This window comes from Anopheles funestus, chromosome 3RL (assembly GCF_943734845.2).
Source record: "Anopheles funestus chromosome 3RL, idAnoFuneDA-416_04, whole genome shotgun sequence".
Taxonomy (NCBI): Eukaryota; Metazoa; Arthropoda; class Insecta; order Diptera; family Culicidae; genus Anopheles; species Anopheles funestus.
The window spans coordinates 78037569-78061950 of NC_064599.1; the positions used below are offsets into that span (position 1 = coordinate 78037569).

The following is a 24382-nucleotide window of genomic DNA, read 5'->3' on the forward strand; positions in this document are numbered from 1 at the left end:
AATGGAACAACCGGTACGAAGAGATACATTTTCCACATCGACGTGTCAATCATCCCGCGTTGATTTGGAAAAGTCGGCTAAATGATTTGTTTACGAACCTTTGCACTCAACAACATTTTCCCACCGTGCTGTGCGCAAAAAGGATGATACGAACGGTGGGCGCTACTAATGACAGGGTATCATGTCCCTCTTTTTTTATTCTTGTACGAGATTCTTCCGACATTCGGATGTTTGATGCTACGTTTACCTTTTGCGTTGCGTAATAGTGAAATCTGCCGTATCTTGTGTGTGTTGTGGGTTGAGTGAATTTTCCGTTGCTATGGGAAAGTACTCATTTGCAGGTCGGTTTGTGTTGGGAACATTCTGACAGAACAAAGGAAAAGTGAAATTGTTGCTTGGTTACCACGCTTAGGTACGCGCTGGAATAGTAATGATCATTGTGGATGTTTTCCTGGAACTAGTGAAACTAGGTTTCAACTGTTTTGGAGTTTTCTCTGTACGCGAAAATTTCCAGAACGCAATGAATGAAATCTATCCCGCACGATAAAATAATTTTCACATAATGAAGCTCTAGGACAGGAAAAGTGTGATCCGTGGAATAGAAATCACACTGAGATTTGAAAATATTATATTACGTTAAACTAATCATACAAAAATTCATCCCATGAGCTAATAAGTCCTGAGGCATGCATACTTTCAGGCGTACTAGTTACCAACTCATCGGTTCAATAGTTTTGAAATCATATTGATGTCCGCCTAAATGTATGCAATCACTGTTCGAAAATCGCATTTGCATAACGTATAGCATACAGTCAGGCTAATTCTTATTATAAAATAAATTACTTTTATCGTTTTTATACCTCTTTCTTTCGTTATAATAAAACAATCCAACTGCATACGTGTATAAGTTGATCTAGTATATGCATTCCATATTTTCATTTAAATACACTATTCTTAGCCGTAAACTTTTGATTACACAAAGAAAACTATTGAAACGCTACGCCCGAAATTTCAAATTGAGTTAATATGCATTATTTCACTAGCAAAGATCGCGCGTGCGTTTTCTAGTTGCCTCACCGAATGTACGCCATGGATGGAATATGCCAAGCAACTGCTGGATAACTCCTCCCGTTTTCCATTCCACAAAGGGGTAAGGATTTGTGACTGGTGGCTTAAAATCATAAGTGCTGATAATCACCGATATCGTACAGTGGCATCGAACCCATCACGTTGTGAAAGTGCGAATAGGCAGCCGCCGCCGAGAGGGATCCGATCGATGTCGTTTTGCTACCGACACCGGGCCCAATGTTCATCAGGTTGCCATTCCGCGTACCTAGTGGTTGGGGTTGATGATGATGATGATGATGGTGGTGCAGATGCTGTTGCTGCTGTTGCTGTTGCTGCTGTTGCTGCTGTTGCTGCTGCTGATGGTTGTGGTGTGCATGGGAATGCGCTTGTCCTTGCTGCTGCTGTGCTCCTGGTGTGTGCGCATGAGCCGAACCTTGATGGTGTGCATGATGCGTGTGAGCACCGTGCTGGTGATGATGTTCAAGAGACCCCGAACCAAGCCCAACTCCACCACCACCACCTCCACCGCCTGCACCGGGACCACCGGTCGAACCACCGCCCAGCACACCACCGGACACTCCTCCACTGGCCGTGTGGGACGTTAGGGTTCCACCGCTCGTACCGAGATGTATTCCACCACCGGCAGTTGCATGCAGAACTCCGCCCGGTCCACCGACACCATTGCCGGAGGTCATCGAGGCCAAACTTGGGCCCTCCATATCGGAATCGCTCGACGAGTCCAGATGCTGCTTGTCCGATTCTCCAGTGCTGAAAGAGAGTTTGAAGCAAAAAAAGAAAGTAACGTTAGGACGAGTTAAAAAATTGAGAATTCAAATGTATAGAAAAAAAATTATCGGCAATATATCAAACAGCCCGAGTAGGTGCACAAACCTTACGTTAGCACCCAATTTATCTACATTCCGAAGCGCTGTTTTAGATGCGATTTGAACGTTTATTAATTGGATTCAAATGGATCAATCTATTTCAATCGGCTGTTTGTCTTTTAACTGGAAAGAGGAAACCCTTTCCAGTCGCTTATTAATGGAGGTTTGCTAATGTTGAACCAAATATTTAGAAAGCAAAAACATAAGCCATTCTATTTCTAATCAAATTGGATTTGTGTGAAGGTATCAGTTAATTTGCATTTAAGCAAAAGTTGATCAAACATTCTGCAAAACAGACACCAATCGAAGGTGTTAAATACATTTTGTTTTTTTTCACCTTTTTTTCTAACATCCATCCAACATCTAGCGAATAGAATGAATTATTCAAGAAGCATACGAACATAGAAAATAGAAATAAAACAATCAACCCCAACCAACGTCATGCTAATCGTCAACCAGTGACGGCAGCCTGAAGTCCTGAAGAAATAAAATAAATAGTTTATGCCGTTGGCAAGGGTCTACACACCATTCGACATACGTACACGCACATCATGCCCATACGCAACGGTGAAAGATCGCGGCCCGATGGAAGCGCCTGGTTCCTCCAAACGCGCTCTGGCACTTAACCGTAATTAATTGGTCGATCTAAACACTGGCAATTTAAAGTTCACGCTTCCCGAATTAATTAGCTACATTCCGGCGTGTGTATGTGTGTGTTAGCGTTTGTGTTGAAGATTGACTTTTTGGTATCTTTTGTTGTTTTGTTTTTAAATTAAAATATACAAAAAAGACACTTTTGTGAGCATGTAAAAACTATCGCTGCGTGTTGTGTTCCTTGTGTGATAAACAATGGTAGTAAAAATAAAATAACAAACAACGGGGTGAAACAAGAATTTGGTTTTTGCGAAATTTGTCAACCGGCCCTTACCGAAAAGAGACCACGGACGACAAATGGGCGCGTGTCCCTTGATATTATCAAACAATGCACCTCATTAGGTTGCGCATATTCGAGGAAAAGTAAGGAAATGATAAATACAGGAATGCAATTTTACTGCATTTTTCTGCCATAAACTATGCATACGCATGTGTTACGATACAAGTTAAAGCAAAAAGTATTATTTTGCTGCCCTATGGTGGATGAAATAATTTTGGATTCCACAAAAAAAAACCAAAATTTTGTAAAAACCAGATATTGGTCCTAAAACATATAAACAACAATTTCTATTCTTTATTGAAGATTAATTAAATAGTAAGAATAAACATTTAACAATAAAATAATATATTATTGAATAAAAATATTTACAAACATGATAAGCATTTTAAACAAACTTTACAATAAAGTAAGGTAGAAAAAGGATTCAGAAAAAAACACAATTGTCTAAAAAAATTCTTACGTTTTAAATAATTCAAACATTATTGATAAAAACATTTCTTTTAAAATTGCCGTCGGAAAAAAATTAAACGCTCTTAAACATTTTGTTCTTTCATTTCTTCTTAATCTTAGGTTTTTTAAATTTAATCTTTAATCTTTTTATTCTTAGAATAGTTTTATCATCCATCTAATTAGCTTAAAACAACATTTATCGTTCCTCAAATTGACGAGTTATCAGTCAATAATCTAGCGCCCCTGTTCATTTGTGTCAGATTATGCATTATTTTACGTGACCTTGTCCCATTCCCATATCAGTAATAAAAAAAACTATCCTAACAGCAATACAAGTGATGCAAAAAAAATAAAAATGCACAATACTATTATTCATTTAATAAAAATGTGTCACTCCGTATCGTACAACGTCTCCCACTTGCTCTGTGGTTATCCTTCTCTTGCACACTCATAAATAACTCCAGTAACATCCAGTGTCTCGTCAATGCCGTCATAATGTCATTGTTGATTATCATCCTTCAACATACACCCGCCCAGCGTCATTTCCCAAAACGCACCCACAAGAATTTCCACCACCCATCCACCGACCAGGTCTCCTCGCCGACCAGGTCGACACACACACACCGAGGCACTCAATCGTTGTTTCCGTTTTCGATACGGTTTTTTTCTGTTTCTTTTTTTTTATTTTGCTAAAAATATATCTTAACGCGACGGCGCGCAGCATCATCATCATCGTCATCGTTGAAACGAGGCAAACATAGTAGGCCACAAGCGAAGGGTGTTACAAACAAAGGAAAGCGGAATGAGGGAAAAGGGAACGGAAGAGGGAGGGTTACCACGATGTGTTATCCGATACGCCATTAATTTCCGTGAATGCATCGACTGTACATCGGGGGTTACGGAGCGTTACACTACGATCGCGTAGTTGGCGCGCTTGTTCGCCAGTGTAACGCTTGCTTGCTCTTTTCCGTGTTTGGTGAAAAAGAGCAAGGGGAAAAAGAACACGTGTGCGGGTAAGAAAGAGACCGAGAGTAGAGAGTAGAAAGAAGAAGGAAAAAAACACACAATGAAACCACAATCAACCGTCAACCCGCCACTTTCCGCCCGTTTTGCTTCCCGCGGTGGTCGCTGGCAATGGTGGTGGCGGTGGTGGTCCGAAAGGAAAAGCCCATCAACCCCGAAACACGGGGGCCATCCATCTTCCCGGTTGTTTGGCCGCCATTCTCCAGCGGGCTTGCGCGAGGATCAAGTTTCTCGTTTTGCTTGCCTTTGTTTAGATAGCGACTGAGCGTATTTATGGAAAGGATCGGGAAAAAAGGAAGGTTTGGCCCTTTTTCCGCCCACCACCAACACCAACCTTCTCCACATTAACTGTCACAAACACACACACACATGTGGAGATACAAAAACATTCGCTCCAAGCATATCCACCACACCTTATCCAACAACGAACGAGAGCCTTCGGCCGTAGCGCAAATCTTTTGGCATTCACCAATAGAAGCGGAACATTATCATTTAAAGGGCGGTTTTCATTGCTTCTGACGATGTTTTGCTTGTGGTGCTGTCGTCTTCTACCCTTGCTTGGGGAATCCTTCCAAACGTGTGGAACAACACACGCAAAAGACAGGCGAAATATTCTTTCCCTCGGTGTTCTAACTTTGAGAGTAGCCATTTTGTTTTTCAATGGTACAATTTCGAAGGATTTGCAAACAGTTCTTACAGTGTCTTATTCTGGTGGGATTTAAACTCTTTGGAACGTATACGCAACAGGTTGCACGTTTAAAGCTCATAGAAGAACCTAAAAGAGAAGCGTAAACCCACGAAGATGAAACTTAACCACCGTTTCGATGCAAACTGTAATTAGAAGAAGAGAAAAAAAGCATGGTGTCCCATTTCATGCGAGGATCAAATGTTCTGCTATGATCGGAGTTTAGGCAAAAATGCATAAACTTTCGCCCCAATCTCAACAACAATTCTACGCGCGCAAAGTTTCACCTTACACCACGCACGCAAAGGATGACAACTAGGGTGGCCCCCCTAGCATCGGGCCCGATTTGATGCCCACCCACAAGCGAGCACGCGTTCGAACTTCGATCCTTTTTCCAAGCTCAAAACCGCCCCCGCGTCACCATAAAGTGCGTCACCAGGGTGGGAAATTTTCTCGGAATCCTTCCCCCCATTTCCCTTTTTGTACAAACAGTACTGTTTGCTGGAATTGCACACTATGTTATGTGTTTGCTTTTTATGCTGTTTATATGCTTTTGCTATGTACGTGTGGTCGTTGGTGGAGCGCATTCGCACACGTTCTAACCTTCCTTTGTTTTATCGTAACTGGGGGGCTGTAGAATGTTAAACAAGCACAAGAACGCACTCACAATGCAGCCAAATGCATGCCACAAGAGAGTTTAAGGAGACTCTTTGCGGGTGATAAACTAAAGAAATAATTCATCAATCATTGCTACAAAATATAAATCAAACATCGGAACAGCTGATCAGAAGATAGATCTTTGCTACCCCTTTGCTTTGTTTACCGACACTTTCATCATACAAACATAAACATAAGTGCATCACGCTTGAATGGGATCATTCGGAAAGTGCATCCATCGAACGACCATTCTCTTCTGTTTACATAAGCAATTATCACGTCACTTAAAACGAGAAGCAATTTAATGTTGTTTATGTATTTTTTTTTTTGCTTTTTTACGTGTTCACTAAACATAACTAATTATGCTTTTAAAATTAATTGAGTTGTATTACACCTTTTGAACCTTTTTTCGACCATTCATCCTTAGTAAAGTTAAGGTTGTTTGTGTACAATAATTTTTCTACTGCAAATATGCTTTTCTGCTACAAATTTCTGTGAGTTTTTTGAAACATTTCTCGTTTAAAGGAGACAACATTTATTATAATTACAAGCGTCCCCCGAATTACGACTGTATTTGAGACTGAAAAAAGAGCCCGAAGCAAAGCGTTAGTCGAAATCGTCTTAAGTCGATAATACATCGTTTATAATCATACGTAGAGAGTCAAAGGCTTTATGCAAAGATTCTAGAGATTCTAATCTAGAAATAGTTTTAAATAGTATATTAATTAACTTTTTCAATATCTATTCAATACAGTAGAACGTCGATTATCCGGGGTGCTCGGGACCGGACTGATGCCGGTTAATCGATTTCCACGGATAATACTCCATTAATTATCAACGCCATTTATATATCTAGATAAAGCGTATACAGTATCTATGTACTATACTATGGTAGAACAGCTGTCAATTTTCGGCACACGGTTAATCCGCCCCGGATAATCGACGTTCTACTGTATTTCCTTAAAATATTTATCGAGAATGTATAAGCTTATTCCAACGATTTAATTTTTATATTCAGTTCAGACCCTGATTTTTTGACGGTTGCCGGTAAAAATAAAAAAAAACGGACAATTTGAGTAAAATAACAACTGTCAACTGTCAAGATCAAAATCGTCGTATCTCGAGGGTGTCGTAACTCGGGGGACGCCTGTACACGATTATCGTACTGTTGCTATAATTTGCTATAATTCATCCTGTAACACGCTGATATGCGCAAACTACAAGGGAATAACATATTTTTCCTCTACCTTTAATGAATAAAAATGGTGCATATTATTGCAATTAAACAAAATAAATCTGGCCTTAAATTAAAAACAAAATTAAGCCCTTTGCCCTTATAAAATATTCAATGGATTTCAGTAAATCTGTCACGAATGACAACTTCCCTTCCATTTATTCCATTGCGATGGGATGGGAAAATAACGACCGTTACGATCCCGCACACGTCGCTCCTAAATCGTATCAATTTAAAATCATGCCGAAGCATCCATCAATCGGTCCGCGCCATTGCCACCATAAAAGAAAGTACACGGTAACAACAACAAAAGGGACATATGTTGCCATACGATCCGGGCTCCAGGTCCAGGAGGCCCCCCATACGACTGACGCAACTAGACCGGCACCATCACAAATAGTTGCTCGAAGCCCTTCGCCCGGTGGAGCTTTATTTTGGTTCGGTTGTTCGGTCTTTGCCCTAGCGAAAAGTGCGCATGCGAGCGAGGAAAAACTACTCAAACCGGGTCTTGTCTAGTTTTAACCGAACCGAAACGACCAAACTGAACCGGTGCCGGTGGAAAAAGGGTACTCCCGTGAAGGTACCCCCCTTTCCTTGGGACTGGAAAAGGCCGCCATGAAACAAACAAAAGACACATCGAATGCGCAGCGATGCGCCGAACGTTTCGGGTGGGAGTAAGTGGGAAAAATTTGCCCCTCCGCTTCCCTTCTGCCCTTTACCACATCCAGGAGGACATAGACACACACACACAAGGGAACGAGAGAGAGAGAGAGGAATTGTGAGGAAAAATCCATATTGTGGCTGAAATTTGATATTTTTATTTACATTTTATTTATCCTCCCTCTTGTGCGTGGCCACCGGTGGCCACCGTGCTCGGCTCTTTCACTGTGGTGTGCCTGTGGGTTTTCTTCGTGCGCTGCACGAATGCTATTGCCCTTGTTATTTGTACGATAGAAAGGGACCATTACAAGGCTTCTTCAGTTTCAGTGCTTGGGAAGGTTTTTCCCGTTTTTTTTTTTTTGTTTGAGACACCCTCGATCGTTTGCAGGAAGCTTCGGGACACATTCCCCGTTTTGGGCCGATGTGTTGTGACGGACACCGAGCAACGGCACCAATGATTCCCAAATGAAGTCACAAATGCATCTGCAAATAACTGCACAACTGCACCCCTTAAACTAATGCAAAGCAATCTCAAAGATGGTTGTGAACGTTTGTCAATCAAGAGAGAGGATTTATATAATTTACAAGACGCTATAAAATTGACAAACCAATCATGAAACTTACAAATTGTGAGGTCTTTAGAAAAAAAAAATGATTTCCACAATTTTTTCCCAATTATTCAACCCAATTATTGCCCAAAAAGGCTTCATTGCTTGAGAAGAAAAAATCACACACATAATCAATATAAGACAATTGCAAAGTACAACACAATTAACACTCAACTGCAAACGGCAAATAATACTTACTCTTTGTGCTCAGCTGCTCGATCACGCTGTCGTCGATTTTTGAACCAATTCGAGACCTGCAATAAAGATGTCCAAGATCGTTAGCGAAGGAATGGTACAAAATTAAGATCCAAATCAGAACAAGGGATAATCAACTGGACAGGGTGTGTGATAATTGCTTCCATTGTTTGAGGTTTTACAAACAGAAAGTCCTCGTAATTTTAAATTCTCTTGAATGGTCCTAATTGTGTTTTTGGGGAGAAATTGACTTCCGTTCCTCAATGAAAAGGTAAAAGAAATTTAATTGATCTTGACACAAAAATTCTTCGGGAATTCTTCATGTGGTGGTTAAAAATAATCAACTCTTAACTAAGACACCAAACGTTTTTCAAAACTATTACACTATTTGGAAGAAGATTTCGTAACATTTATTGCATTCATCTTCCTGATTGCATTAACCAGGATAAGCATCGCTTACTATTCGCAGGATGATCCGTTTCTTCATCCCGAAAACAAATCCAGCAAGATGCTGTTTTTGAACGACCTGACGCCAGTTAATCCGTTTAAAGGATCTCCTCGTTCTCTCTATACCTGCACACAATCTCCAAAAAAAAAGACATGTCAAACTCACAGCCACATTACAAAAGAAGAAAGATATATTTAAAACAGCCCGGTAACGCTCGAAAAGAAAAGGGCAGAAGGATATTATTAATTGTAATCATAATAATCCGATCCAATTTCTACTCCGCCTCATGGCACGCATCGTTTGCAACCGTGACGAAGGAATGTCGTACCGGGAGAAAACAAAATAGGAAAAAAACGATGCCTTACGGAGATGATAACTTCACATACTTTCTAACCAAGCCTTACACGACAACACGACCGGTAGCAGCAGCAGGTTGAACGTTTTCCAGGGCTTTCTTTGAACGGCGGAAAATGCAGACAACAACAGTCTTATCATCGAACCGTAACTATCAAATTTCCTATCATCCTATCGACACGGAGCGAGACGGAGCCCGGACACAATAGGCTGTCTGTGGAAGGTTTGCAATGGCTTCCGAAAATAAAGAAAAAAATAATAAAGACCAGTCAATTCCCTAACATCAAAAAGAGAGAGCTCGTAGCACCGTAGCAGGAACCCTTCGATATCCTTTCCGGGTTTGTATCCTTTTCGTCTTGCTTTGGGAGAGCAAAAACCAAACTGCCCAAAAAACCTGTCCAGTAGCAGGAAGAGCCTGTCTAGATCACTTACCTGCGTCGTCGTTAATCCGGTTGCTTCGGCCAGCTCCCGCTTTTCTCTTGGCGATGGGTAGGGATTATGGGTGTACCAATCGCGCAGGACCGATCTTGATTTTTCCTACAGTTTTTGGAGAGATAAATGTTGAAGGTTAAAGTGAAGCACAAATCGATCAGAAAGGTGGAAGAACTTATTCCGTTGTTTTGTTCATTTTCCAAACTAAACAAGCTCCTTCACTATCGGGACGAAACTGATCCTTTGATGAAATAGCTTACCTTAAAACAGTAGCTCGTTTCCTCTCCATCCCAGATTGTGCGAGGCAGTGGGAATTTGCGCCGGACACGATATTTACCGACCGCACCGAGCGGTCGTCCACGAAGCTTTTCTGCCTCCACGTAGTGTGCTGGAAGCAAATGATCAATTTAAAAAAAATATATTAAAAAAGAAGAATTTAAATGATATTTTAATGGCTTCCCAGCGCCTGATAGTATGCAATATGTTTGCAATAAACCGCTTTAATTTCTGAGTTGCTTTTGTATACCAATTTATACAATATTTCCACATCACAAACAACTCTCTTTGTCATTGTTAACCGCTTATTGGATGTAAAACAGCACTGCAATAAAGTACTCGCCCGAAGGTTGTCTCAGTAGCTGCCATAAAATTAGAACCATTTTCACGCACCAAAAATCAAACACAGCGATCAGTTCCTCGGCACCCAACCAAACATGCGACGCGTGTGCTAAATTATGATGCTCATAAAACTCGACCAACATGTCCGCACCAAGATTAGAGAACGTGTGTGAAACGGGGGTGTGATCGTGAACCGACAGTAGGAAGAAACAAAAAGGGATCTTCTTCAAACGCGATGATCGCGAGGATCGCGTCCCAAAGGCAAGCGCGAGGGACGGGATAAGCGAAAATTGGTTGATTTATTGGTGAGAACAAATCGATCGGTGTGCTCACGCCTTTGCCAAACAAAAGCCAGAGTGAAAATTTGAATAACAAATTATAGTGTGTTCGTGTGTGCGTGCATGTCCCGGACCCGAAGAATCCGGTTTCGAAGCGTTGAAGGGGGAATTTGGTTGTTTAACTAAATTAAAAGGTGCCATCAGAAACGCATATAAATAATTATTGACAGATTTGACTTTTCGGTTGTGGGTTCCAAGGGAAAGAGTTCCAGGAAGCAAAACCTCCGGAAGATGCTTACTTGAAGATCAAGAACTGTCAGAATAAATTCCTTGGAAAAAAATACCAAAGGAATGTGTATCCATAAAAGTTATTTAGTTACTGATGAAAACTTATTCAGGAATTAAAGGTGAAAGACTCCGAATCTACAACTATTTGCTTCGCAAAAGATCTTTAAAATTTGCTAATGTAGCAAAAAATTGTATCATTCAAAGGCTAAGAACCACCCACAACGATCCAGTCTGATGTCCTATCTGCTTGATCGTGAAAGCAAAAACCTACATTCGGCTCCGTGATCATCTATAAGTGATCCGTCTCCATCGCTCCAGTCACGGTTGGTTTCGTTAACAAATGTACTATCGTACGCGCCGAGACTAATAAAAATGAAAACTGACACTCGATGTCACTTTGCGAAGGAACAAGCGAAGGGGAAAAACAGTGGAAAAGAGCGAGAGAGAATCTGTTCGCCCGGGTGGGGGTTAGCCGTTTATTTGTCACACGTTTCGTAGACGCCGGTTCACTAGAACCAGAAAGCAACACTGAAAAGAATACAAACAGACGGCAAGGACGGCAAAATCACTGCGTCCGAATGAGAAAGATTGGAAGGAATGTCGAGGTCTCGAAACGTTAGCAAGATCCAGCAAGATCGGTTACCTGAACCGCCACTCTTATCAGCGCATTCAGATCAGATGCGCTTGATACGTTTGGCCACCCCAGATGAGCTGCTTGGTGGTGCAGTCATCTGTGGTAGTTGGTGGTGGTGGGAGTCTCCGTGGTGAGATTGGGACGGGGAATTTAAGACAAAATACATCTTCAACCATCGTGGGCTAGCCGCCCGTCAGCTGCTCAACCTGATGATGCTGGGTGACCTTCCGGACCGTACGCAAGCATCGTAAGGACGAGGATAAACGCCAACAGATCGTACGCAGGAAGGTGTCAAATTCTTGGTTCCTCTCGCTCGTGTTTGTGTGTGTGTGTGTGGTTTGTTACCAGAGGAAGGATCGATTCCACCAACCTCCACACGAGAAGGTGTATATCGAAATGAAATAAAATGCTTAAAGGTCCATAATTTTTATAGACAAATAAATATAATTGCTTCTACGGTCAGATTTGGAATATCCCGGGTGCCCGGGGAGGCCTTCTCTGTACACGGACACGGACAGAATCCAATGCCACGGTCGCGTTGTACGCGATCATCTTTCGATCTTGTGACGCTTCTGTGCTCATGTTCGGGTTCCATTTGGACATATTTTAGTGCTTTACGGACACTACGAAACGGTGGAACGGTTCGTTGATGCATGGAGGGAAGTTGCCAGCACACGCTGAGGTTTTATTATTGTTTTATTCGAATTTTGCTGTCCACCACTCGCTATCTCCGTTGTTTCTTCACATCCGTACTGATCACTCGATCGGAGCTCGGGGTAAAAGTTTGGACCGGTAAACAGGTTTCCAGCAAACGTAACTAAATAAAATGCCCCACAAAACAAAAAAAAGCCATCCACCAGTCAGTGTCTAACGTATTTGTCTACCACTGACCACAGTGAAGAGACAGCGGGACACTTGGGATCCCGCATTCTCCATATCTCTTGTGCCAGTGTGACATTCTTGGAAGGGGCACGTGAGCGACCGGCTCAGCATGTTCCGTGAGACGTGACTAGAAGTGGTTTTAGGAAATAAAACCCAACAGTAATCTACGGACAAAAAAAACCAACAATACCACAATCGACGACAGATCAGCTTATCGCATCGAGTTTTACCCGATTCTTGTTCGACCTGCTCGGATTTGTGACGCAGCAGCAGAAAAAAAACAGTCGATCGATCATAAAATTAAATGTCAATCAAAAAGTTCAAGCTGTTTTTGGGGAAGCGATTAGATCGCGAGACTCTTAAGACCAGTAGTGATACATAATCAACTCGTCCAATACAAGAGGAACCGGAATGCACCAATCAAAGGTGTATAGAAGTGCACCGTTAATATCTAAACCCTTTTCTACATTACTTCCTCTAAGCCATTGGAATAATTTCTAAGGTTTCGCACAGGTTTTTACATCACTTGCCTCCCATATTGTGGACGCATTATGGCGCTTGGAACGTTAGACATTTCTCAAGCACGTTGTTGGTATACGTCAAAAAAGGCTTCCATCAAATTCGGAGTCGTTGCAAGTTTTGGTTTGTGGCAAAACCATTTCGCCTCTCTTTCCAACTGTTGTAGGCTATTCAAATGGATGTGGAACAGAGTGCGCGATTTCCCAGTATGTTTGCTGCGTGTGCTCCTGCATACTTTGTTGAAGGTAAGGGTTGCCATGGAGTTTTGCCGTTCATCCGGCACCGGCTGTCCGGTTGAGTTGACGCGACTAGAACCCCATCATCAAAGAGTTTTGCGTACAGGTCACAGGAGCGCAGGAGGTTTCGGTAATTGGATCACCGAGATGCTCAACGGTGGCCCCACCAAGAGATATCGAACCGCAGTACGTTAACCCGCACGGTGAGATGACAAGCGTGAGCATGCCCGGTCGCGGCATATGTTTTCACTTAAGGAGAACATCAACCGGCTTCGGTGATGATAAATTTAGACTTCTAAACAACGCACTGGAACGCCGGCTATTTGTCCTGTGAAAGAATTGATTTTGGTGAAACAGCTCGGGAACAGTACCTTTAAGCCATAGTGCCTGCAGTTTGGCGTGGTTGTGCGGCGAGTACTGATGGTGTTCGAGTAGCCGATACAGCTCCTTGAAGTTACCGCGATGAAACGCGACTACTGCCTTCGCCTTCAGGACGGATTCGTGCAGCTGCAGCTTATCACACTGTGGCAGAGACCAGAGAAATCGTCCTAACCGCTCCACATTCCCTGCCTGCTGTAGAACCTGTGGAGTACATAGGAAGCAAATATTCAAAACAAGGTAAGAATTCTTTCGTATTTTCTAAATAGTCATATTTCGCACATTGTATAGCATGACTAGCCCTTTCGGGTCATTTCTTCCGATGCTCAGCTTCCTTAAATTGCTCCGTAAAGCAAGATCTTTACGAACCGTTTAGCGCACCCCCCGGTACGTCCCACCGAACTGAACACAAACGGGACAGTTAGAATGAAAATAAATCAACCACACATGTTCGGTCGGGAGGCGGGAGTCACTGAGAATCATTCTTGCCACCGACTTCCTCGAAGGGATCCGAACGTTTATCGTGCCGTAACTTGCTCGCACGCTGTGCGCATCGGTTGCCCCATTTGCAAAACCATCTGACGGTCATATGTTAACGGTTATGACAAGTTTATTAGATCTTTGGTGCGATGCTGATGATGACAACGACCGAATGTTTAATGCGCACCATCGCAGCGATTCTGTACGAAGTTTGTTGAAACATAACTGGCACTTTGTTGCATACTTTGAGGTTCAATTGCTTCTCTGGTCGCTGCTGTTGGAACTTCGGTACTTTACATCCAATAAATTCCTCTTCCAACAAGCCAATGGAACCGGAAATATCGTGACATTATTTGTAGACAATTTACCGCAATGCAACAAGGAAGTTCATAAATTTATCACTTACACAAGTCAGTAGTACTTAGGATGTCCTATCCGACTGCCGGTATCTTATTTCTATCATTCCCCGAGGGACATTCCAATCCGAGAAACGGAAAACATGGGCTAGCGCCGGAAGATTCCACAAAATTCCCCAGGGTGCAATAGGATAGGCGTTACAGATATTGAATTATTTTCAACGAAAAGAAAAACATTCCACACGCTCCCTGCATCTCCGCCGGTAGGCCGTTGACGCTTGCCGGAAGTGGTAGCACGGAAAATCTAATTTTCCTTCGATGCCAATCTTTATGGTTGGTCCATTTCGTGTCCCTTTTTTTCTCTCTCTCACAAAACACCATCCAACTGTTGCTTGTTCTAGTGAAGGAATGGGAAAGGAAGGTTATTAGATAGATCTACACTAATTTTGCTCAATAGCGGCGATGACTGATTCGAACTGACAGTGAGAACCAGGTTCGCTGGCTGGGTGGAAAAGTTGTCCTCTAGACCGTTTTGCTGATGATCATCGTTCGCTTACATTGTAGCAAAAAGTTGGCTAATAATATCACCACATTCGGTACCGGGTTCGGTTGGTCGACCGAGAAGCGGATTGTGATGAAGCGTGCTTTTGACATTTACATGCATTTTGTGGTGCGAGAAATCATCCCTAAAGCAGGGAGTTGGGATTTGATCGAGCCGGGTCCAAAACTGTGGTATGATTGATGGTGGAAACACGGTGTAGAAGGGGAAGGATACCGTCGCACGTAAGCGAATGCACACGAGCCGTATTAATTAATCACAATTAATAGAATGGTATAGAAAGATGACACCTAGAGGCGAACGATCGACAACTTTGTAATGGAATGGTTGTAAGACATTTTCTAGCGTGTGACATTATTTCGTAAATTTTCATTGATCGTATACAATCTGTGATTATCAAAATTTTCTCAATAAGTACAGCAATCTACTATTATTAATGCAAGGTACACCAAAACTGACAATAGTTTCAGAAGCGAGACTTTACTGAACCTCAATATCCCCTAATGTTGATGTTGACAGTTACGAGATCTTTGTAAAAAATCTGCTCAGAGTAGTATTAATTAATCGGTCATGTCATTAAAATGTCACCGAACAATCCTTCCAGATGAATCGTGATAGAGCCTAGGAGGAGATAGACAAACCCTCTAGAGAAGTTCATTAAAAAAGACGCATTGATAACCAACTTCGTTTGACAGTTCAGAAGACTCCCGCAAATCTGTAAAAACAACTGAGCTGATTAAGAGCTTAATAAGTAAAATTGCCTTCGCAAGGTAATTTGAATGTTTGACATTTATCCAATCTTCATAATAGTGTACAAATTCCAATGCAATTTTGATATAAAATGTCATGTCAAATCTCGTACACCAACTGTTTATTATCAATGTTCTACTTATGTTCTTCATTCTCAATAATGAAAATAAATTACCCAACCTCAGGACAGAACCTTGCTGTTGCCTTTCGCACACTACTTACTGTATTTAAACGTATCCAAATGTGTGCTACTGCATATATCGCGAACCAACGGTGATTATTTGCTTTCCCTTCACCCCATGTAATGTCCTTCTGGGCGTCTTACAGAAAGAAAAAAAAATCCGACACAAACAGCCACACACGCACGCACTTGAATGGGTGTGCGGTGTTGTGCACTTTGCAACCTGCACTATCAGATATCGCCACCGGCATCACTTTTGTTTCGGTGGGAAAATATTTTCCCAACGCATGTGCACTTTTATTTTAAATCTGGAACGGTTGAGGTGTTTTGTTTTTAACATTTGCACCGATTTTTGTTTCTTCCTTTTTAAACATTTTTAACTTCTTCGGGTGGGTGATTTTTTGTTTTGTTTGTGGGCTATGATTTTGCTTTTTAACTGGACTTTTTTAATTCCAACATGTCCATCACCCGCACAGACGGGTCATTTCTTCCAGACACGGGTATGATGGTGTTCGGTTTGCTTGAAGCAACAACAAAAAGTCAGTTCTTTAATCCGACCCGACGTCCCGTAAGCGCGAGGGTGAGTACTAAAAATTTGTCGTTCTCTTGCGTTGCGCCAGGCCATCTACCGTGGACAGTCTGGTCTAAAAATGTATGCTTCGACTTTAGTGTTTGCTTGCATAAGACAGTTTCACCTATCCTAACCCGGGACGTCCCGCAGCACGAAAGGGAAAGCGCGTCGTATTGAGTTACGCCGGAACCGATCGATGCAGCAGGATTAGCCGCCCTGAGTTGTGTTTAGAGACAGGTGCGTTCAGGTGAAAGGTTGAAACATATTTTAGTCATATAAAAGTGTTGGATGTTGTCGGCAAAAGTAAGTTTGCAATGATGACAGGTGCTCCATAATGAAATAGAACGATCAGAAAAATATTAGAATTATTTTCTGAAGAGTGGACTCTACAGTAAAATTATTTTTATACAACTTGATCAAATTTAAAGGTTAATGAATAGATGAAAAAATCCTTCCACATTGTTATCCCAGATATTGTACCACCTTCGACAGAAAAGAAATATTTAAAATTCTCAAAATTCTTGACAAATAGAAGGAAATGGAATACGAAACGTAATATTTCGCTACAAGTGACAATTCTCGCCTATGAACTCCGCGAAACATTCTCCCTTGAAATATCAAATACCACCTTAAGGCAACATTCTACACCATAGCATCGTCTCTGTTGCATCCCGACATATGTAACATTAAATTGTATGATCTATTTTTAAAATGGTTCTTCGTGGCGTTCCTCTGCATTACCACCGGTTCGGTCGGTTCAGTTTACTGGTGCGAGGTTTAGGACGAGTTAATAAATCAGTGCTACCGTGTGGCCAAATATTCATCAGTACCGTGGTCTAGGTAGGGTTGGAAAATATGAAGCAGAAGAAATCGTTCGTAGGTTTATGGTTAACCATTTTTTTGTTTCGCTATAAACCATCCCATACGATCACAGGTTTCTAGAAGTGCAAATTGTGCTACAACGTAGCAGAAAGATTCACCTTTACCCGGTGACGAAAGTTAGTTTGACGGAAGTTTTTTTTTCTCTTTCTTCTTGATGTCGACCCAGTCCAATTGAGTGACGGAGTTTGACGGAATTAATTCCGAACGACACTGAAATGATGAGGAAAATTTCATATTTTTACGACCCCCCCAAAAAAAAGTTGACAGGAATGCCCGAACGGATGGAAAAAAGGTGTTCGGTGTATGTTTGTAATAAAATCTGGCCCCCATTTGGAGCACATAAAACGGTTGTCATTGAACTGTTAAGGTGTTGCTACTACGGGTTAAATTCGGTTTTATTGGATATTTAGTAAGGAAGGATGTTGATGGGGGGAAGATGTGGATGAGTTGTAAGAGTTTGCTTTTTTAAAATAGAATGTCTTGTGAAACACGTGTTTTTTGTTGAGGATTTGAGGTTTTATGTGGAAAGGTGTTTGTGACATAATCGGGAACAAAATAATTATAGTTTAATTCTTGAAAAACTTAAAATATCTACAGTTTAACTAAAATGGATCATTAAGTTATCGATATTCATACACCAAAACAATCAGATTGATATTTCAGATAGATAACACGTCTCAACATAAAAATCGTTCTTATCTTCAAAATTAGCTCAGTCTATTCTAAAACTCCCAAAAAATTGATTGGCATTCCATGAAAAGAAACTCCTCGTCATCGTTTCGAGTGTCCTTTCATCCACTTATTTGCACTTCTTAAACAATCATACACCATCCTACTTGACTGGGTTCACTTCTTCTCGTCCATAATTTCCCACTCCTCAAACTCATTTCCTTAATTCTTTCCAAATGTGTTCGCCCCAGCAGTGATGTTTAAACTTGAAGGATATACACCGGAAAGGAACGGTAAAATTACCCTACCCTACCGAAAGAATGTTCAAGTGTTTATGAAGCACTTTTAAAGCCAGCATAAAAATATATGGAAAAGGGTAAACAATCATCTGTTTAGCACATTTGCTTTGCGGTACGAAAGGACACGAAAGCAACCGCTTCTCAAAAGGATGTTCTTGGGCCGTTTTACGAGTCAAGATCCCGGGCTGGGTATTGGGAATGCGTCTTTAAGACGAGCTGGAACCATATGCTGGACAATTAACCCTTTTTGGAATGGTAGACAACGACTTTTATGAATGATCTCGCCTCAAACGCTTCAATCAAATTCTGCTCGAAGTTCGGATAGAAATCAGTACCTTTCCCTTACTGCATTATTTGTTCTTTTAACAGTTCGGTATTGCAAAACCAGGCCGAATCCAACGGAGACAATCACGACAATGAGAGTATGTGGACAGCACGGCAAAAAACATGGAGATTGTGTGCGTGCAGCATATAAATCTATATACTACATGTGCTAGTGTTTTATACATTGCTTTTAAGAGTTCCCTCTTGCTCATTTCATCAACGAAAAATACACAAACACACACACACACACAGCCAGACTCATATCTCGCCCATAGTACAGGAGGGCTCAAATGTCGGCCCTTACGGGTCCGGGGATACATCGACCAACTGGCAAATGATATCGAATTACATTTATTCCCCTTGCTGCTGTTGGTACCGCCAAAAAAAGACAACTAGATCGACGTCGGAGGAAGTCGGCACTGAATCTGGCCACCATTATACGTACTACACGTTGTGGAAGCACCTAGGCCAGGCCAGATCCAGAGAAGGTTTCTGAAGCGAGACACAAAACGCCATCGAAAAGGCTAACTCCACACAGTGCGATGAGTAGAATTGAATGGTACGGTACAAGGTTTTTTCAGTTCCTTTTTTTTCTTGGGTCTTTGATGATGATCAATGTTCTACGAACCAATGAGGTTTGGATATGTCATTCCAGTTTATATCCTTAAAATACTATACAATGGATCAATCGAACGACCAAATATACAAGTTTTGAGGTGTTGTCCAGTAAAACCCAAGGAATTTAAATAAATATCAGAAAAATGAAGTAATTTCCCAAGCGCTTCCAAACGAAGATCTTGGAAAAATCATTGTTGGATGAAACTGTGATCCATCTATCAAGGTATTATTTTTCCAACACCATATTCAGAATTGAAATTTGGGATCAACTTTGATGAAACGAGCATTAAGAAATTCCATGGAAAAAAATGGACATGATATCTTCAATAGGCAACTTCCTCCATTGAAGAACATCGTCAAACCTTTAGACATTTGCTTTGTTTTCAAAATCTCTCGGAATCGGTATTGAGTCACCAACATTTGCCTTAGCAAAAAAAAGGACAACAAAACGGCACGATCAACAACTTGATCGTAACATTATGACACACTAAAAACTGAGCACATGTCATTGGAAATTATTGTCCATCACCCGTGGGCAAACAAACCAACTACTCCCTGGATGCTTCTAAATCACTCCTTGTTAGCTGTAATTAGTTATACTAATTTTAAAACCCCCCTTATTTGAGAATACACACACGGTAAAAAACCAACACACACCCTGCTGGTGATGCTGGGAATGTGTTCTTCTCGCCGGATTCCTCCTATTCGAGATGGGTACCCCCCACGGAGTGCAACTCCACATCGGTTCGGAAAGCGAAGGCTTCACAGTTTTAGGTGGATGGTCGTAAATAAAGAGAGAGAGAGAGAAAAAAAAGGCAGTTAGCGTTGGCGAACAAAACAAACACACAAAATCTGAAAACACTCAAACACCACATGATGATGATAGTGGTAACAATTTGTTCGATCTTTTCTATCGATCGATCGCGTCAGAATGGCTCCCAAAACCCACTGTGACCCTTAGCGGTCCTCATGGTTCCGCATGCTCACCTGTGGCAACGATCGGTGGAATTTGTTTTTTTTCTTCTCTTGATCCATTTTTCTCACTTTCTTCCGCTGTGACAGTGTCGCTTACCCCCCTTTTTGGCGTGACCAAAACGATGCCTCAGATCCGATCTCACAGTTGTGAGTTGGAAGCTATTGGGCCAGCATGTTTTACGATTATGCGCGTAACCGGTAACGCAGGGAAAGGTAAGCCACAAGAAAAAAAAGTTAGCTTGGATGCTGCTCTGGGACACACAGGGGGGGGACTGGGAGCATAAAAAGCATAAACATTCCCGTTTTTGGGGGAGGGCAGGATGCGAGCGTAAATTTATCGACTTCACCATAGACCTTACCCCCGGTTCTGGACAGCGTCAGCGCAAGAGCGCTGTGTCGTGGTGTCCGAATACTTCTGTTCACTGTCTTTGGCAATTAAAAGAAAAAGAAATCAAACGGAAAGACACAACCGGCAATACGTATGATTCGATAATCTTTGCAGTTTGTTTCTACGCCCTCTCGTCTTTGAAAACACGTTCGCGCAAAGCGTTAAGAACTGTCCAGCTAAAAACAATTGCTTCTTCTCTTGAGCCGTTTTGAGTTGCCCAAAAAAAAAGACAGGACAACATAACACTGCAACAACGTTTAAAGGTGGGAACATGGAAATTAATGTAACGAACGATGGATGCACCAACACCAGCCACACGATGATCGGACGATGCTGATTATGTGCATCGTGAAACGATAGTTACGGATCGCAATGATAAACGATTCGATTGCCACAAGGTGGCCCGTAAGCATAAGGGAAGGGCAGTTTAATAAAACAGCTCAGAAAATCGAAGAAGGAGAAATTAACAAAATGCTTTTTTTTTGTTGTGTGCCTTTTTGTGGATACGGTCCGTTTTTGGGGCGAAGCGGAAGATCAATTTGATGCAAGTGTGAAATATATATTTAATTGCTCATTTAAACATGACAAATTATTGCCACGACTGTTAAACACAGTACTTTTTTTAGTGCTACTTACTGCGTAAAATGGTTAATTTTTTTAAAGGCATTTAATGCTAAGAAGTAAATGAAAATGGGCAACAAACGAATTAATGTTTAGTGGTCACATTTTCAATCAATTATCGATTGATTTCTTAAATATTTATTGCATTAAGCAAGATCCCGAAAGGACCATAATGTTTTCCATATTCTTTTGTTTACTTTCCTGTTCTTCTTTTCTTCAATTCTCTACTCTTCTACTCTCGTTCTTAATTTTTAATAATTTATGGATCATAGAGCTTTTCTTTGGTTCTTTTGTTAGTTTCACAATATTTTATTCTAGTTTTTTTTATGTTTTATTTTGCTTCTCATCTTATTAATCAATTTTTCAATCATTATACTGGAGTACAATTCATAGAAATTACGTTTTTTAATGAAATGGGTGCCTTTAGTATAAGGCTTTTGTTTGTAGCACAAAAATATGACTTTGTAATACATTTTCTATTTTTTTCAAGTTTGACAACTAACCTAACAACAAAATTTCTTTAATACAAATTATAAGAATTAATTAACTAACAATTTCTACAGCGAATTCCACCCAATTTCAATTTGAATAAAACTATAACCAAAACAGAAAAAAGAACATCCATAAGAATGTAAGTCCTATGTTCGAATTTTCCATCAACAACAATTCTATTCCACCTTCAAGAACCGCTCAGCTGTGACGAATGCAACAATCAAGTATTTCCACAACAATAAAAAGGGATCGACCACAGTTTAATTTGTCAGAAAACCCACCCGGCACCGGTCGAACCGTCTTAATCCGTTTGACATTTTCATCACCAAACACAATGCGAAAATAAAAGGCGTTCGCCTTTCAAGGTCACAATTGCTACCACCAAAAACAGCCACCACACCATTCACGTTCTCGTCCTTTCGGTCTAAAACATCTTTAGATTGCTTGTCAACTCGGATCACTTCATTCCGTTTTGCGTTGGACGCTTTTTAACATTTCCGGCTCAATTTTGTTTCCCAAAATGCTGGGAAATCGCATTAGATTTGTCGTGGGTTTGGCTCACCTCGCAAACGCACGCCACCTGCTCCTGGGTGAAGCCGAAGCTTGGCAACGATTCTCGATCAGCGGCCGACCCGACGTTTGTCCCATTCTGCGCAATCAGCTCCAGATCAGCGTCGCTCGGGGCGCTGCTATTGTTATTATTATTCACACTATTGCTGTTGTTGTTGTTGTTGTTATTGCTGTTAATCACTAATGTGCCCGTCCCTCCACCACCGCCACCACCACCGACACCACCTTGTGGACTAAATGTTGGGGGCGTCTGTTTGGTGGCCACAGATAGCTCGTAGTAATCGCTCGATGGATGCTGCAGCATGTTTTCTTTCTGTTGTACGTCACAGCGGTTATTGAAACTGGGGCTAACACTTTTGCTTTGAAATGGATGAATTCTCGAATCTGTTCTACACACATTCACTCAATGCATGGCGGTTTAACAAAAAAAAAATAATGCTCATTATATTATTTCACCACTCTATATCACATCACATTCGTATTAGCGAACTCGTAACGTAATTCACTCTTTGCTTCATAATATCAAAACTTTTGTTTACACTTTCCCCAAAACGGTGGTTAAACTATCACATCCACTCATCAATAAACTAGCCTTAATGCACTAAACCAATTGCACTATATACTTTTCACCCCTTCTAGCCTTACTTCACCATTTGTTCTTCGAATGAATCATCTTCACTTGGGAACATTCTTTTTTTGTTTTCGCTCGGCTCGGCTTGGTTGTTATTACAAAAACTCACTGAAAACTCAAACCTGACGATCAATCACTTTACATTTTCCGTTGTGCTGTACAGCTTGTGCTCTGGCTGATCAAAGACGCCTTTGATTCATACACGATCGTGCTCGTGACACGAAAATAAACACGCAATGGTTCCGCAGCGAGACCGAGACCCGACTAACGCACTGTTCGCCTGTTGACGATTCAAATTTGTTTAACGCACTAAACGCAACACAGCGCAGCAGATGAGCGCAAGCTGGCTGTTGCAGTGGCGTGTAAACGTTTACGGTTTTTGCAATGCTTTGCTGCTTTTGATTGTGTGTTCGTTAGAATATTTTATTCGTCATTGATAGTTTATCTTCTTTCAGTGAAGTTTTTGTGAATAAACCTTTTTTTATGTTTTCTTAAAAAACATACAAATTTTTATTTAATTTTTTGAGAATAATTTCAAATATTTTACAATTTTTTTTTTAATATGGTTTTTTGTTTTATCCAACACTATTTACATTTATTTATTATTTGTTAAATAATACCGTCTGATGATTGTTAACAATTTAAAATAAATGTTCTAATATTCAAAAACTTCTCGCAATCGTTTTGCGTCTACATGCACCTTCAGCGCACACGCAAAAGCACAAAAAGGGCGCTTTTAGCCACGCCTTCTTTGTGTGTTGTTCATGTAGCAACAATTTAAAAATAAAAAAAAACATATTTTATGCGCAAAGAATGCCAAAAATTCTTAAAGCAGCATAACATAGTGAAGCATGTTTATTGTTTGTTTCTACGCAAAAGTTTCCTAAAATCGTTCCACAACTCATCCACAACCTTAGACAATACGATCGTTCTTGTAATAGCGATAGGGCAAGAGATAAAATCGTAAGGAAGAAAATAAACAAGCTTTAATAGAAATATGCTCCTGCAGCTGCCCCTTGAAAGATTCTTTTAGTTAAAACAATTCTAATGCATCTTAGTATATATCAACATTAGGTAAAATGGCGTAAAAGTTCGTCATTCCTTTGCAGAAAGGCAATTGGGTGCATATTAAACTGAAATTGTTTGATTTTCCAATTTTTTCGCAATGAATTTAGAAGTTGTTTTTTTTTAAATAAACTTTAATTGATTCGCTATTGTATCCTTACCTATTGTAAAGATAAATTTATGAAAAAAATGATATTTTGGCCATCCAAGGGTGCTTAGTGCATTCGTGTGCCAGAGTAAAGAAGAAGGCGGAGTCTGTTTATCCCTACAAAATTGTGAATTATCATCCAGATTGCTCATTTGTTTCGTGAGCTTTTTGTTAGTAAACTTTATTTTTACTATCAAATTGTATTTTAATCGTTGAAAAATGGTTGTAAATGTCTTTCACCTTTCTTACTGAACACAATTTAAGCTAAAAGAACGGGAAGAATACGAAACAAATCTTTAAGATTAAACAAAACTCTCACATCCTTGTATAAGGATTAG

At 40.8% G+C, this 24382-nt stretch overlaps 1 protein-coding gene across 1 annotated transcript; it reads right to left on the reverse strand.

The window, feature by feature from the left end:
- Window positions 1-902: 902 nt before the first annotated feature.
- LOC125768176 (protein sine oculis-like) lies at window positions 903-23152 on the reverse strand. Its single transcript, XM_049435506.1, has 6 exons — window positions 22193-23152; window positions 13459-13669; window positions 9893-10020; window positions 9633-9737; window positions 8402-8457; window positions 903-1836 (listed from the first exon to the last, which is right to left on the reverse strand). Exons 1-6 carry the CDS (start codon window positions 22502-22504, stop codon window positions 1179-1181), a joined length of 1470 nt encoding a protein of 489 aa, XP_049291463.1. The 5' UTR covers window positions 22505-23152; the 3' UTR covers window positions 903-1178.
- Window positions 23153-24382: the final 1230 nt, after the last annotated feature.

What these genes read in the sequence shown, in the direction of transcription:
- LOC125768176 (XM_049435506.1), bottom strand. Translation starts at nt 22,504, where the DNA reads ATGCTGCAGCATCCATCGAGCGATTACTACGAGCTATCTGTGGCCACC. An exon ending in AGGTGGCGTGCGTTTGCGAG is followed by an intron (nt 13,670 to 22,192) that starts GTGAGCCAAACC and finishes TGTACTCCACAG; the next exon opens with GTTCTACAGCAGGCAGGGAA. An exon ending in CCGGATTAACGACGACGCAG is followed by an intron (nt 8,458 to 9,632) that starts GTAAGTGATCTA and finishes TCTTTATTGCAG; the next exon opens with GTCTCGAATTGGTTCAAAAA.